The sequence below is a fragment of the Myotis davidii genome, unplaced genomic scaffold, assembly GCF_000327345.1.
Source record: "Myotis davidii unplaced genomic scaffold, ASM32734v1 scaffold197, whole genome shotgun sequence".
Taxonomy (NCBI): Eukaryota; Metazoa; Chordata; class Mammalia; order Chiroptera; family Vespertilionidae; genus Myotis; species Myotis davidii.
The window spans coordinates 2671453-2686751 of record NW_006291549.1 but is presented as its reverse complement, the minus strand read 5'-3'; the positions used below and the strand labels follow the sequence as shown (position 1 = coordinate 2686751).

Genomic DNA, 15299 nt, shown 5'->3' with positions numbered 1-15299 from the left:
TGTCCTCTCTTCTCTGTCACTGCTGCTGCCTTCATAGCACCTTGCCAGGAGAGGAGCAAGGAGAGGAGCAAGCATCTTCTAACCGGCTTTCTGGTCTCAGGGCCTCCATGTTCACCACAGCAGTCTTTCTAAACACAAGCTTGGCCCAAAGCCCCTGGGCATGGCGTGCACACCCCAGCCACTGGGATTTACTCAGCGTTCCTACATCCCCTTCCTTCCTTCCTCTGTGCCTCTGCCCATGCAGATGCCTCTGCCTGGAAGATCCCCTTTCTCTATCTGTCTGCAGGGTGAACCTCCATCAGAACTGGCTCCTTTACATGTCCCTTCTTTCGTGTTACCTGCAGTGACCCACCTCAAGGCCAAGTTATTCTGTGCCTAGTCCAGAGCCTGGGACACTGCAGACAATATATACCGGCTTCCCTCCTCTGTATCCTTCTTTGTGCCACTTCAGCACCTTATTTCCTCCACTCATCTTCTGTGTTATCTTTTAAAACTTTGTTTAGAATCGGTGAGTTTCCTGGGTGTTATTTATGACCGTGTCATATCTCTTTGTGTCCCAAGGAAAGTATTGGGCATACCAGTCTGTGACGAAGTTTTCACTGACACAAAGAAGAAATAAAGAGGAAAATAAGGATACAGGTTAGTTTCTCATAAAGCTAGATGTGTTGAGTTAGATTTTCCTCTGACATAACATACTTGAAACTTCTGGATTATTCAAATAGCCTTTAATTTGCAGCAATGAAACAACAAGGCAGAGCTGGGATCAGAATGAATGCTAGCTACCTGGGTTGGAATCTGCACTAGCTGATCGACCTGCAGCATGTTATGTAGTCTCTCTGTGCCTCAGTTTCATCATCTGCACAATGAGGAGAATAGTTGTAACTACTCCATGGGGTTGCTATGACAATTAGATAATTTATATATGTAGAGTGCATCTCACATTGAAGCAAGCACTCTCTATAGCATTAACTATTACAATTATACTAGAGGCTCAGTGCACAAATTCATGTACAGGTGGGGTCCCTTGGCCTGGCCTGTGATCAGGGCCAATCGGTGGGGGTCGGGGAGCCAGCCGAGGGGAGGGACCACGGAAGGTTGGCTGGCTGGGGGGAGGGACCATGGCTGGCAGTGGGAGGTTGGCTGTGGGAGTTCACTGACCACCAGGGGGCAGCTCCTGCATTGAGCGTCTGCCCCCTGGTGGTCAGTGCATATCATAGCAATCGGTCATTCAGCCACTTAGGCTTGGTACACAAAATTCAGGGCGGGGGGGTGGGGTGGGGGGAGCAGTCCCTCAGCCCGGCCTGCACCTTCTCCAATCTGGGACCCCTCGGGGGATGTCCAACTGCTGGTTTAGGCCTGACCCCTGTGGGATCGAACCTAAACCAGCAGGCATACATGCCTCTCGCAATATGGGACCACTAACTCCTAACTGCTCGCCTACCTGCCTGCCTGATCACACCCCTAACCACCTCTGCCTACCTGATCGCCCCTATCTACCTCTGCCTGCCTGCCTGATCACCCCTAATTGCTCCCCTGCTGGCCTAATCACCTCTAATCACCTCTGCCTTAGCCCCGCACCCGGGACCCAGGATTCCCTCCTCCTCTGGCTGGCTGTAGGCACCTGGGACCTGGGCTTCTCTCTCTGGTCGGCTGCAGGTACCCAGGATCCGGGCCAGCTTTGCCCGGGCCAGCTGCAGCTTCAGGGGACTATGGGCGGCCAGCTTTGCCTGGGCCGCTGCCACAGGTGCCCGGGACCGCGGACAGGAAGCTTCGCCAGGGCCAGGCTTTGTCAGGAAGGACATCCGAAAGGTTGTCAGGTCTAATTAGCATATTACCCTTTATTAGTATAGCTATAGATTTGTACAACTATGATAATAGAACTTTATTTTACTGTCTCAACAAATAAAAAAAAATGAAGCTTCGTATCTATTTTCCATACTTCCTGCCTACTTACAAACATGACTTTATTACTCTTGAAATTTTAATGGCCTGTTAAGTCCAAAAGTCCGGGAGTCACTGCTCTCAATAATCTAGAACTCTGAAGTGAACATAAATGGGGCTCTCAAAATCAAGATCCTGAGTCCACAGCCATAACAGTCCCACTGGTGTGAGTCCCAGCACTGCTGGGCTGAAGTTAGCCAAGTGGAAGTTCCGGGGAAATAACGTCCGCCTTGGATTGAGGTAGGTTGGGGTTAGTAACAGAGACCTGGCGGAAGTGTTGGAAAATCAGAGTCCCTCCTAGCAGAGAGCTGAGAACACGCTGATGGGTGACCAGGATGATGCTCAGAGATTGTAAAAGTCCTACATACTAATGGTTCCACAGAGTGAACTGAACCTTTTCAGGAAAACCCTACTTCCATTAGTGTTCCGTATGCTACCGAGGCCCTTTATTCTCTTGAAGAGAATTGGTTTAAAGGTTTCACTACTTAAGCAAACTACAACAGAAAAGACAGGTGTTTAAGTATCAAATAAACAGAGACAACGTAGTACATTCATTAAGCTTAGGTTTCAGTATTACTGAAAAAGAGGATTCCTGAAAAAAATTAAAGGCATAACTTGAAGGAGTGACCTTAAATATAAATCTTTAGAGTTTTAGAGTTTTTCTAACACATTCTTTCTTGAATCACTATAAATAATGAATTAATGTGTCTATTTCTTTAGGCAGAGAACCCTTACATCAGCAATACTTAAATATACAGTTTAAAGAAAATAATATCATGACAGCAACATAAAACCAATGGAAAGTACTGGCCAATTAATTCCTCCCCTTCTCTCCTCCCCTGTCCCAAGTGCTTTCAAATATTATATGTAGAAAAGACCCATCTTGCCCGGCCAGTGTGGCTCAGTGGTTAAGCACTGACCCATGAACCAAGAGGCCACTGGATCTATTCCCGGTCAGGGCACATGCCTGTGTTGTGAGCTTGATCCCCTGGGGGTGGGGAGCAGCTGATTAATGTTTCTGTCTCTTCATGCTTCTCCCTTCCTCTCTCTCAAATTAATAAAAACATATTTTTAAATAAAAGACTCATCTTTAGAATCCTGTCTGTTTTAAGTCAACATGGTATACTCAGTGCCTCACACATAGCAGATTCTCAATAAATATGCTATTTTGCACAGCTGGAAGGAAGTGAATACTTCTTGGAGACCTATTATGTGCAATATCCAGCATGAAGTTATTTTCACATATCTATCGCCAAGATTTTTCACTGAATGAAAAGCTAGAGAAATGAAGCCTATTGACATGGCACAGTCTAGGGCAGTGATGGCGAACCTAGGACACGCGAACTCATTTTTTTTTGGTTGATTTTTCTTTGTTAAGTGGCCTTTAAATATATAAAATAAATATCAAAAATATAAGTCTTTGTTTTACTATGGTTGCAAAGATCAAAAAATTTCTATATGTGACACGGCATCAGAGTTAAGTTAGGGTTTTTCAAAATGCTGACACGCCCAGCTCAAAAGGTTCGCTCAAAAGGGCAAGAGACAAGCTTTACATACTTCAGTCCCCTGTTTTGCCAGGTCGCTCTGAGGTTTATAAACCAACAATGATCGCTGAGTTTTAACTCAAGATGATTTTTTCATCAGCTTCGTTGGTTCCGTTGTTTCTTCTGTGTGTGACATTTCAACATTTCAACCTTGCTCTACCAAGGCCAGCTCGCCTGGCTCTTATGGAGTCCACACAGTATAACAGAAAGATAATAAACTCTTTTTTTCAAAGGAATATAGACTCCAAGGAAAGAGATACAGCTTCCAGGATCTGGAATCCTACCTAGTAGGTGTTCTGGGCAAATACATCTCAAATTTCTTTATATTTTAAATTCAATTACCTGTAAACGAAATGGGCTGGACTAGGCAATTAAATTATTCATATTCAACTTTTTGCCTGGTACTAGGGATATAAAGAGATCCATAGCAAAAATAAAACAAAACTCCTGCCTTCAAAGGTATCACAGTCAACTGACTCACATTTTATGCTACTTCGAATAGGCCATTTACTTCTAAAACACTATGAATCTATGTCCCGAGATCCCAAATGTCATTTACACTAACTCTGTCACAGTAATTTCAATGTGTGTTTGTTATCTCAGACCAGCTACAAGCCCCAAAGTAAAAGTGTGTGGCACATGAGGGAAATTATATTGGATGTGAATGACCAATGGTTATAACAAACATAATGAAAAAACAGACTATTTCTAAAAAAAAAAAAAAAAAACTTTCCTCTAAGTCTCACTTCAGCACCTGAACAGTAGGAGTGCTTATAGTTTCCATGACCCTTTTTCAGTTCTGGTTGTACTGATGAAGTACAATATTTGAACAATACTCTGGCAGACTTCAAATCGTGGCTGAGATTACAGGTGGCAAAGTAGGCTAAGAAACCGGACACCCTGCCATACCTTACTCAGAGAACAAAGTCAGGTGTATTTATTTTATTGGACAGTTTGAATTGATTATCGGTTGCTCATAATTTCCTGTCTCATTTCTTTAGGGCTCTTGGAGTTTATGTCAGGATATCTTAGGGCTATCACAATCCTTCCCTCCTTTGCCCCAACATGGGTGCCAACAGACTGAATTGACTCAGACAAAGTCCCCGGACAAAAATTGAAGGGGAAAATACCCAAAGCTTTAGTTGAAGAATGGCAGAAGGTTTGGAAAAAAATCTGAAAAAGCAATGAAGATGAAAATGGAAACTCTGTGAAAATTAATGTAGTGTAGAATTGGCGAACATACCACCTATTTCTTTAAACAAATAGAAGAAAGAACCCGCTTATGAGGTGCACCCAAATAATTCACAGGTGGTGAAACTATTAGAGTCCTGCAATTTCTTGCCTCAGAAGTGGAATAAATCTCCTGCATTATAAATGGCGTATGCTCACATGTGTGATTTTTCTACTATTTCCTTTCTCTCCACTATCCCCCCTTTCCATGCACAAGGCCTTTTGGGTTTTATTGTAATTAATTTATTTTTAATGAGAACTTTAGAAAAAAATGTACTTGAGGAAGGGAGATGCAACCTACTATAATAACTTCACTCACAGAAATATAATGTCAAATGGAATATGCTTGGTCTTTTGTCATGGTTCAGTTATTACAAAGTACACACAACGTAGCGAAAACTATGTTAGATTGAAATCGGCCAGCACGATGCTCCAATGACAATGGGACAGATGGAAACTCTCTAGATGAGTGGTTCTCAACCTTCCTAATGCTGCGACCCTTTAATATAGTTCCTCATGTGGTGACCCCCAACCATAAAATTATTTTCGTTGCTACTTCATAACTGTAATTTTGCTACTGTTATGAATCGTAATGTAAATATCTGCTATGCAGGATGTACTTAGGTGACCCCTGTGAAAGGGTCGTTCGACCTCCAAAGGGGTAACGACCCACAGGTTGAGAACCGCTGCTCTAGATAATGGTCACACATAATTAATGGTAATTCTCACAATGATAAAAATTTGCTTTGAGAATAATTTTTCCCTAAGTAGTTTATCTTACCTAAGAAACTATTCTAGAAGCATTATCTCAATCTGTTGAGATTTTGCTTCCCAGAAACTGTTGACTAAAAGTTTAGCTCAAATAAGCTCACAAAAATAAAAATAATAAAATAAACTGTTCTAATGTGTTCTGTTGCACACATTGATATTCTGAACTATGGAAGTTGGGGAAAATAATGTTTGAAGTCAAATAGCGACTGATAATATCCATAAAAATAACACATTAGTAATCTGTAGGAAGCCATAATTTACATTTACACATGAATGAGAGAATTTTAAAAAGACAGAGTCTATGCAGGAACAGACAAGTTACTAGATGAGACTTTTTGAGGGACAACTGAAAATAATAATATTCATCATAGGACCACTGCCTATGGAAGAGTTTTTTGAAATATTTAAAAAATAACTCTGACAACTCAATGCCCAATTACAAGGACTGTGTCTTCATCTATCTTCCATGGAGCTTGACTTTGTGTTGGGTATGCAGCTGGTGACAGAGAAATGATTTTTACATGAATTAAAGTAATCACGTTAAGTTTTACAGTACTTTGAAGTTTACAAAAACTTCAACATCTAATGCTGATTTGCCTCTCACGGCACCCTGGAGAGTTCGGTGGGATGGGCAACAGTGCGTGATGAGTGGACAGCAGTTGGAGTGAGTTATGTGACTGCATCACAGAGATGGCATCAGTGCTACAGCCCAGATGGTTACCCATCAAAACTAGTGTGACCTCTAGAAAAATGTACCAAAGATAGTTTGAGACTAAGTATACTTCAAAAGTACATTTTACTTCACACACTGCTATGTGAAACATTTGCTATTTTTTGGGGTGTGAGTCTGTTTTCCTCTCTGTCCCTGTTCACTCCTTGAGTTTCTGACATCTGCCACTGGAACTGCTTTGGTGTTGGGCCTGTGTTTGCCTCTTGGTATCTTTTCTTGTTTCCTTTGACTGCCCCCTGGGTCTGTGTGGTTCTGTGTCCTTGACCAGGTTGGTTGGTCCTGCTCTGCTGATTACATGAGAGATGCCAGGAGTCCAGACTGCAACTGTTTACCACAGTCCTGCTCTCTTGGTTCTTCTCATTTATTACTGCCCCACTTACTCCTGGACCCTATGTTTAAAAACTGGATGTGAACCTATTTTTCCTGTTTTTCCTGCAGTACTGGCATATATACACCGCCCCCCCCCCCCCCCCCCCCGCCCCCAGTACTCAGCACATTCTGGGTCTGTGATAAGGTGCCAGCTACACAGATTGAATCGCCATTAGGATGACTTGGCATCCTATTTCAATTTTCCTGCCTAATATATCGAAAGTAGTATCAGTACTTATATATCAATGAGTACTAGCCTGCTTATCATCTAAATTAGAAGCATATGTTAATTGAAAAGGTTTTTAGTTTAATAAATAACACCTACCCGTAATTCTCAGTGTTTTAACACAACAAAGGTCTATTTCTTGCTCATGGTTAAATGAACGTTTATAGGTGTGCCTCTATGAGGGTGGCGGATTGGGGTTCTGCTCCATGTAGTCATTCAGGGACTGAGGCTTTCGATTTGGTGGCTTTGCCATTCCCTACTCTCTTGAAGTTCTTTACTGAATTCTCTGCATCCAGCAGGCAGGAAAAGAGAGAGTATTTGGTGCTTAGAGGGTTACATGAGAGATGCCAGGCCTAGAAGTGCCATATTTCATGTCTAACTATAATCCGTAGGCCAGAACTCAATCATATTGCTCTATCCACTCACAGGGAAGGCTAGAAAATAGTTTATCCTGTGCCAAGCAGTAAAAAGAAATGAGTTTTTGTAACTCCATAGCATTATCTCTGCTAAAATTAGAGTTTATAACTACCTTCCAATTTTATAAAACTGTGGCTAATGTAAATGTCATTTTCTTCCTGAGGATCAATTTCATTAAAAAAAAAACTTGAAAACTAAATGAATTATAAAATGTATGAAACATGCAAAATTAATCCTAATTAACAACAGCAGGAGAGATTCTTGATCAATTGCTATTCATTGTGTGGATATATGTGTTTAAGAGAGAGAGAAAGACAAAATAGATGTCTTCACCTTGAAATTTATTAGGATTGTTGACTTGGTCCTACCAACATCAGAATTAGTGAAATGCTTCATATTGTGAGATGGATGTTCACATTTTCCCTTTTTACAAGTATTTTCTTTTCTTGTCACCTCCTTTTGCCAAGTCATTCTTACTCATCCACCCATTCATTCATTAAAAAACATTTATTGGGATCTAATGACCAGACATCCTGAGAGGAGTGGGAGGAACCAGTCATTCCTTCTGTTGTCCCCCACATCTTTGTGGAGTAGACAGCCATGTAAGCACAATATGAGATTCAGAGAGTCAGCGATAAATGCAAGGAAGCACAAGAACGAGAAGTTACAATTAAAATATTATGGAGAATACAATGAAGTATTTATGCCTCTGAAAAAACAATTATTAAATGCTGCCTATACATGTAGCTAAATATTGGTGGAATTTGGGGTGGGGGTAATCAAATAGAGAAATGACAGTACTTCTTCTAATGAAGGTTAAATGAGATAAGATCTATTTCTATGACTGAAATAGAGACTATTAATAAATATAGGAAAATCTCCCAACTGATTTATAAATACTGAGCTTCTGGAAATACAACAAATAAAAAGCCAGAGGTCATTGCTGGCTACAGACTACTACCATCGGGGCATCTTCATGGCATGGCCAGAAAACATCTCATGGGCTTACATGCTGGGCACTCCAGTTAGCAAAGTCCCGGAGAGGGGAAACCAGAACAGTCAAGCTTTATTCAATGTAGGTTTCAGGCTTGAAGTTCGGGAATTGGGGGAGGTTTAGTCATTTATTTTTGAGCTCATGGAAAGAAGGGGTTGATAGCGACAGCTCACCCCAGTTAGCAGGCAGGCTCCCCACACAGCTGTGCTGGCCTATTTCAATTACGATCCTTTAGGACTGAGATCACCTCTGGTATGCCAGTCCTAAGCCGCTCATGAGCCAGTACTGCCAATCAAGCCGAAATTCAACCACATGGTATGGTTGTTATGATGTAGACAGAAAATGACATGGACTTGTCTCATTCTGGTGAAAACATAAAGTCTGAAGCCAGCTCTCTAGAAGAAAAAAGTTAGTGAAAATGGCAAGACTGCAAAACTTAATTTAGACACATTTTCCTGCCATTATCTCATCACAATTAACCAGTAGGTTATTCATGATGATTCAAGGAATGCTCTCACTAAAAAAAAAGACAGTGCTTTTCATGCTATGAGGAGGTCTCTTTTGAGTCACCCTGCTCATGAGAACACAAGAACCCATATACTATGTATAATGAGGGGAGGGTAGAATAAAACTTAAATAATTAGATGGGAGAAACTTAAATAATCAGACCTGGAACCTGAAATAGACACATTCAAAGCAGAGTTGTCACTGGACCAAAGAAACTGAACTATACATATCAAGTTAGAAAACACCAAATATGTATGTGGAGAATTAGAGAACTATGTGATAATCTCCGTAAGTTCTTTCTTCTCTTAATTTAGTTCAACAACAGTTATGATGCCTATATATACACAAGATACTCTACTAGTTGTTGCAGAAAATACAGAAATTCACAGGACACTGTATCTTTTTCTGAAATTACTTTAAATTATATTTTCATTAAGCTATTATAAAGGGGAGAATCAAAACACCAGATCACGTCTCATCCAAATATAAATCCTGTGCCAAATTCACCAATGTAAACTGGGTTAAAAAAATGAGTTCCAAGTCTAAGGGTTAACCACACTTTACTGATTAAAATTGCACAAATTAAATCTCCTTCAATTTTGTTATAAGGATATAAGGATAAAGTTTGTGCTGCTCCTAAGTTTGAGTAACAGCCTACCCCATGACATGCTAGAGAAGTGTTTTCTAGCTTAGTCATGCATATTGATAAAGAGGAATCAATATGTATTAACACTTACTGAAATGCACGGATACATTAATTTTTCATTCTCTCACAAGTCTTCAAAGTCCATGTCGTTTTTCAAGGAAGAAAATTCCTGGTGTAATAGGATTCTTTTGTAGTTCACTAGTGACCACTATTGGACATACTTGCCTCAACTTATATAAAGCAATAGAACTGGTTCACATGAAAAGAATAACGGAGACCAGAAAGTGGTCTTGAACAGACCAGACACTAAAAACAGAAGCCTGAGAAAACAAAAATGCAGCTGACCATGTCTAGACAAGAAACTTTGCAAAAACACGAAGACAATAATGTTAAAAGAAATGCCTCACTGTTTTGCAGATTTATGTAAAAAAATCCTTAAGTTTGATTTAAAGACAATCTAGGCATGATAATAAACAATAGGTATAAAAAGGTGTTTGTGCACACACACACACACACACACACACACACCTCTTATTGGAGCAGACCACAGTGTGCTGTAAATAAGGGATTTAACATTCATTCCACAAGCTAATGGTGCTTCTAGCCATCCAAGATTGATCCACTTAGATAATAGTGGAGGAGAGTGCCAGAGTGACTGAAGGGAATGGGCTATTGTGTTTGACTAGTTTCCATGTATAAATTAGTGCAGAGAAGAAAAAGAAATTCAACAGGAAAACACATGTACTTTATTATAATTCTGAGTGTTACTCTTGCAACTCCCACAATAGCAGGCGAAAGAGCTTAAAACCACTTAAAAGAAACAAAAAGCAAATGCAAATTTGGTTAAATGCCTTTCTGACAAGAAGTGATTTGACTTCAAGTTTAGATGGACACATATGTCAATGGCTGGTCATGGTTTCTGGCACATTCCTTTTGAGCTACACAATTGGGACAAAAAAGAAAAGGAGAATGAAAAAGGAAAGCAGGGTGGGAAGATGTGGAAAGTTGGGTTATGTGGCTTCATTTGACCTGAATATCAGGATGAAAACCTTTTGGTCAGTACTACTGTCCTACTGTGTCCAGAATAAAAATTAAGTCCATGGTGTATGAGCTTTGCATGAAAGTATGGGTGGTAACCTAAACTAGATACAATAGACACAGGGACTGCATTCTCTCAGGAACAATGCTCCAGATAAAAAGGGCTTTGGTGAACCACATTCGAGGTTTGTACACACGAAGCAAGGCATGATACGATGATTCAACTGCCAGTGATAGAAGGCTGTTTTGAAGTAGAAACTGGCTTGCCGCTAAAACAGAGTGTTTTGCAACTAAGTTAAAGGGATCTTTCAAAATTGCTTAAATTAATTCTAAGAGTAGACAGACTCTTGTATAAAAGAACTACAGAAAAAAAAAATACAAGGCAACCAGTTCAATTTTTCTATCTAGACTGAGGGTTGAGTTGACAATGTCACACTTCTAGTTCTAAGTCAACTAAAGATCAGTCTAAAGGTTACCTTCACTTAGGCCAGTAATTTAATTTTAGCTACAAAGCTAAAGGAGGCAGTTAATGAGCAAATGTAACAACTGTGCATAATATTGTACACATCTTTAATGGCCAAGATGATGCAAAAAGCCTACGTATCTCAAAGTCCAAAGATCAGCATATGCCATTGATTCCATCATTGCTACATAATTTATAACGACAGTAAAAAGCAAACAAGTTATGTTCTCTCCGTTATGTGTTGATTTGGGGACTCAAATATAAGCGTATTCCCTTATCTCTAAAATGGGTTTTAAAATGTCTTATTTGCAAGTTTATTGTGTGGATGCTTTGTAATGCTTTTCAAACCACCGGCCTAGTGTTTGGCCCTTTCAGACACACAGGACCCGGCACAGGGGCGTATGTTGGCACTTGCCAGTTCTCTTTTTTTTCTACCATAACTCTCAGGACCCCTGTGCATTTAAATACAGGTATGAAACAAACCTGGATTTGATTTCATTTTATCCTCAATACAATCATTGTAATTGAAACAAAATATGTTTTATGTTTTAAACCTGAAATAAGTCTCATTATGTGCTCAAATACAAATATGAATAGTCAAGATATCAAAGAGGGAATATAATGCATTTACCAAATGGGTAGTAGCAAAACAATCTATTTCTGAATGGGAAAGTTTTTTTCCAATGTAAAATGAGATCATACTTCATATGGAAGATACCAAAAAAGTAATGTGTACTGGTAATTTGCTTCATGATATAATTAGAAGGGAACATAACACATGCTTTTAAAAAATCACAAAGAAAAAAAAAGACGAGGCAACCTAATGGTGTGTATGTAAGTAACACGTCCCATATGGAAAAAATGAGACACCTTTCATAAATTGCTTGCTTCAGTAGTCATAAAGCACACCTAGGCATTCTGCTTTTTATATTCCTCCAAACAGCTAAAACTTCAGTCCATTCATGCCTAAAATTCAGTTCTCCTTTAACTTTTCAAGAAATCTTAAAAATACATTTCTATATTTATAGCCTTTGCAATGTAGCATTATGATTTCTTGGCGACAATGATGCAAATAAGTGGAAATGTATAAAATTGTTAATCACTGTCTGATTACTCTATCTGATGAATCTTCAATTTGTACCAAATGGCTTACTTCCCTTCTTCATAATTATAGTGCAGATCAAATTTGTCAGAGTGTAATCAGAACAAAACATTCCTTCATCATTGACGAATCAATGCAACCTACATAATTCGCTGCCTGTTTACCTTGTCCCCCCCTGGCCTTGTTGCCTCCTGAGGAAGTGTGGGCATCCATAAATGTCACAGGGAGAGCTACAATCACGTTTGTTTGGAATCAGTGTGTGCAAATTTTGGAATCAAACCTTCAGATGAGGTTTACTAAGCTGCCTGCCCAGAACACTCTGGTTTAAAAAATGTGCATTGCTATTAATATTTTGAGTGTAGATTTTTTTTGGACAGTAAATGTTCATTTTCTGCCCATAAAACCAAGTATGAGTCACAATGGAACATTTACTTTGAGTCAAAAATGCAGAGTGTGCTGATGTTCCAGAGCAGAGCATCTTATCACTGCGACTATGGAGAGCAGCCGTACAGAAAGTCAGCATTTTCTTCTTCTTCAAAAGCAGATCTGAGATCAAAGACCATAATCCTCAATTCATAAATAGCAGCATTAACTTGTATCCATACATGACTTGGAGTAATTATGAGCTATAATCTGGGTTGGCTGCAAAGAGGCGCTCGTTCCCTCTTTTACCTGGTTCCGCCGCACATGCTCACAGAGGGAAAAGAGTTCCTAACGGCAGTGGGGGAAAGCCCCTCATAGCCCATCCTTCAAAAAATTCCGGGAACACAGCAGTGAGTGAGTGATCTGAGGACGCCTGTCATCCAAATTCCAAGCATACACACCATCATTTGTACAGTCCCCAGCTCGCAAACTCTGTGCAGTCTATCCCAAAGTTCGTGTCTCGATATTATTATAGACCTCTCACTGATCCCACAACGTCTGGCAGACTTTATTTTGCTTGAGAAGTTGGGGTTAAAGTTCTGAAAGAATTTTTTTTTTAAGCATGTAAATTATTTTACCTGGCGTTTGAAGATCAAGATATACTCCCCCCCACCCCCGACACACACACACATACACGGCACCCCAACAGCACCCAGACTAAATGGCAATAGCAATGTATAAAAAGGAAAAGGCATTTACCAGGAGCAGGAAAGCCAGAAAGAGGAGCGGTGTGCCAGGAGTTGCCCGACGGCAGCATTCCATGCTTGGATCCTTGCCGGAATCCGGATCGGACACTGAATAAGCTGCTAAGTGCTCCTCTGCCTGCTGTCACATCCAGTCCTGGTGCTAACACTCCAGCCCTGCCTATCAGCTTCCATCAGCCCCGCTCACATTTCCTGACTAGGGGTGGGTGGGTAGGTGGATGGGTGGGGGGTAAGCTGAATGGAATCTCTCTCGGAGCAGGCAGCCAGCCAATCAGGCTCCTGCTAATCAGACATGCTGAATAACAAAGCCAGGGGGACAGAGAAAGTGTAACAGTGCGAGCAAAAAAGAGAAGGGGAAAAGGACGAAAAAGAAAGGAGAGCAGAGCACGCAGCAGAGCCAGGAGAGAAATGCAAAAGATGCAGAACTGCAGACGATGAAGCCAAGCCCTGTGCTATGAACTAACCTGGTTAGTTCTTTGTGAGATACATTTCTGTTTTGCCATTTGCTTGTGCTGATGCCTGTGGCTTTGTAAAGTACAGTAGCTCCCTGTGACTCTGTATTGTTCCATTCAGGAGAGAAACTTAATCCCTGTCAATATATAACATATGCCATAAAGGGAGAGAATCATAGACAAAACCTGACTTAATGTGCCCTTTAAATGTGTGCTGTACAACGGCTTTATTCCTCTTCCATAAAGTTGCTCTTTATTTTCCCCCTTGACTTGGAGAAGGGAGACTATATAAATTTTTGAAAGTTACTCCCTAAACCTAAATAGTGGCATAAGTTACTTAGTGTATTGACTTGATCTAAAAAAAAAAAAAAATGGAAGCTGATTCTTTGCAAAGTGACAATTTTAAACACCCAAGATTTACTAAGGCTAAAGGCACAATTAGAAATTTAGATCCACTCGTTTAAAAAGAAGACCTTAACAAAGGCAGGGATGACTGGCACTGAAATTTGAGGTTGAAGAACAGTCTGCTTTTGACACATGGCCAACTCTCAACTGTCTGCGTTAGGAGGGGAGAGAAAAAAAAGGATGAATTAAATCCTCAGTTAATCCCCAAACCTTTTAACCGACAGTTTCAGCCTCCTCCTTCGTGTCCTTCATCAGAGCTGCTGTAATGCAGCAGAAAAGGCTGAAGTGAGTTTTGCCTCCTTTTCCTCTCCCTCCTGCAGTGGATGGAGAGATGACCCTCCAGGTCCAGCCCAGCCTGGAGGAAGTGCTAACAAGCAGTGAAATGATGACAAGGCCAAGGGAAGGGCAGGAAGCTTCTGAGTCCTGTTAATCCACCAGCGAGCAAGATTTCACTCTACCAGAGGGGATTTTATTACAGTTTTAGGAAAATGTCAAGTGTCCAACAAGGACGTCTTTCTCCTTATCTGCTAAGGAAATCACTGGGTTTTTGAAAGAATGAAATAGCAAACTTGGCCTTACATTTCCATAGGTGGGTCGCCAGGAAGTTTTTCCTTTGTAGATCTCTTGATAGGCTATATATATAGGGTAGAAGACACTTAGGACTAATGTTCTTTCCTTTCGTTAATAAAAAAAAAAATACCGACAAGAGGCATGAAACACACAAATACGGAAAACCTGATGAAGCCATAGTAGGCATGTGAATACAGGCAGGTCTGCCTATATACAGATCTGCAGTGCTGCTTTGCAGAAAGGTGAGGAAAAGCAGGTTGTTCAACTTCAGGCTACTGGGTTTTCCTATGACATATCAATTAAAGACAGCAGAGCTTTAAAATTCCCATTTTTAACCTGTGAGGAAAGTCAAGGGCATACAAGGATTCCCCTTCTCTTCACCTAGGAAAATGGATAGTACTAATCCATACCACAGAGGCTCTGTTCCTAAAGTGTGATTTTCTCTTTCACAAAGATTCATTTCGCGAGTCTTTCAAAAATTGGTGAAGGCTCATAAGCTGAAGAGTATTCGTGAGTAATTGTAAAAATACTTGAATGGTGTGATCTGAAGTCTTTATCATATTAAAAACGGATTGATTGAAATAACCTTTCATTTATGAAGCTATGTTACATCTCTCTCTTTTACACATTAGAGCTTTCTGCCACTGGGTTTTTTCTTCTATCAGTTACTAGCTGTAGAGTTCCAACTAGTTATGTAAAAATAAAAAAAATAAAAAAAGGAATATTTTATCTCCCTCCTCACACCTAAACTTCACTCATGAGGCAGG

At 40.3% G+C, this 15299-nt stretch overlaps 1 protein-coding gene across 1 annotated transcript in view; it reads right to left on the bottom strand.

Annotated features, from left to right (window-relative positions):
* ADAMTSL1 (ADAMTS like 1) overlaps window positions 1–13415 on the bottom strand; it is a 393380-nt gene extending 379965 nt beyond the window's left edge. The window contains 1 exon segment of the mRNA XM_006764922.2: window positions 13101–13415. Coding sequence (XP_006764985.1) covers window positions 13101–13163 — 63 coding nt within the window. The 5' untranslated portion in view covers window positions 13164–13415.
* Between the last annotated feature and the right edge of the window lie 1884 nt (window positions 13416–15299).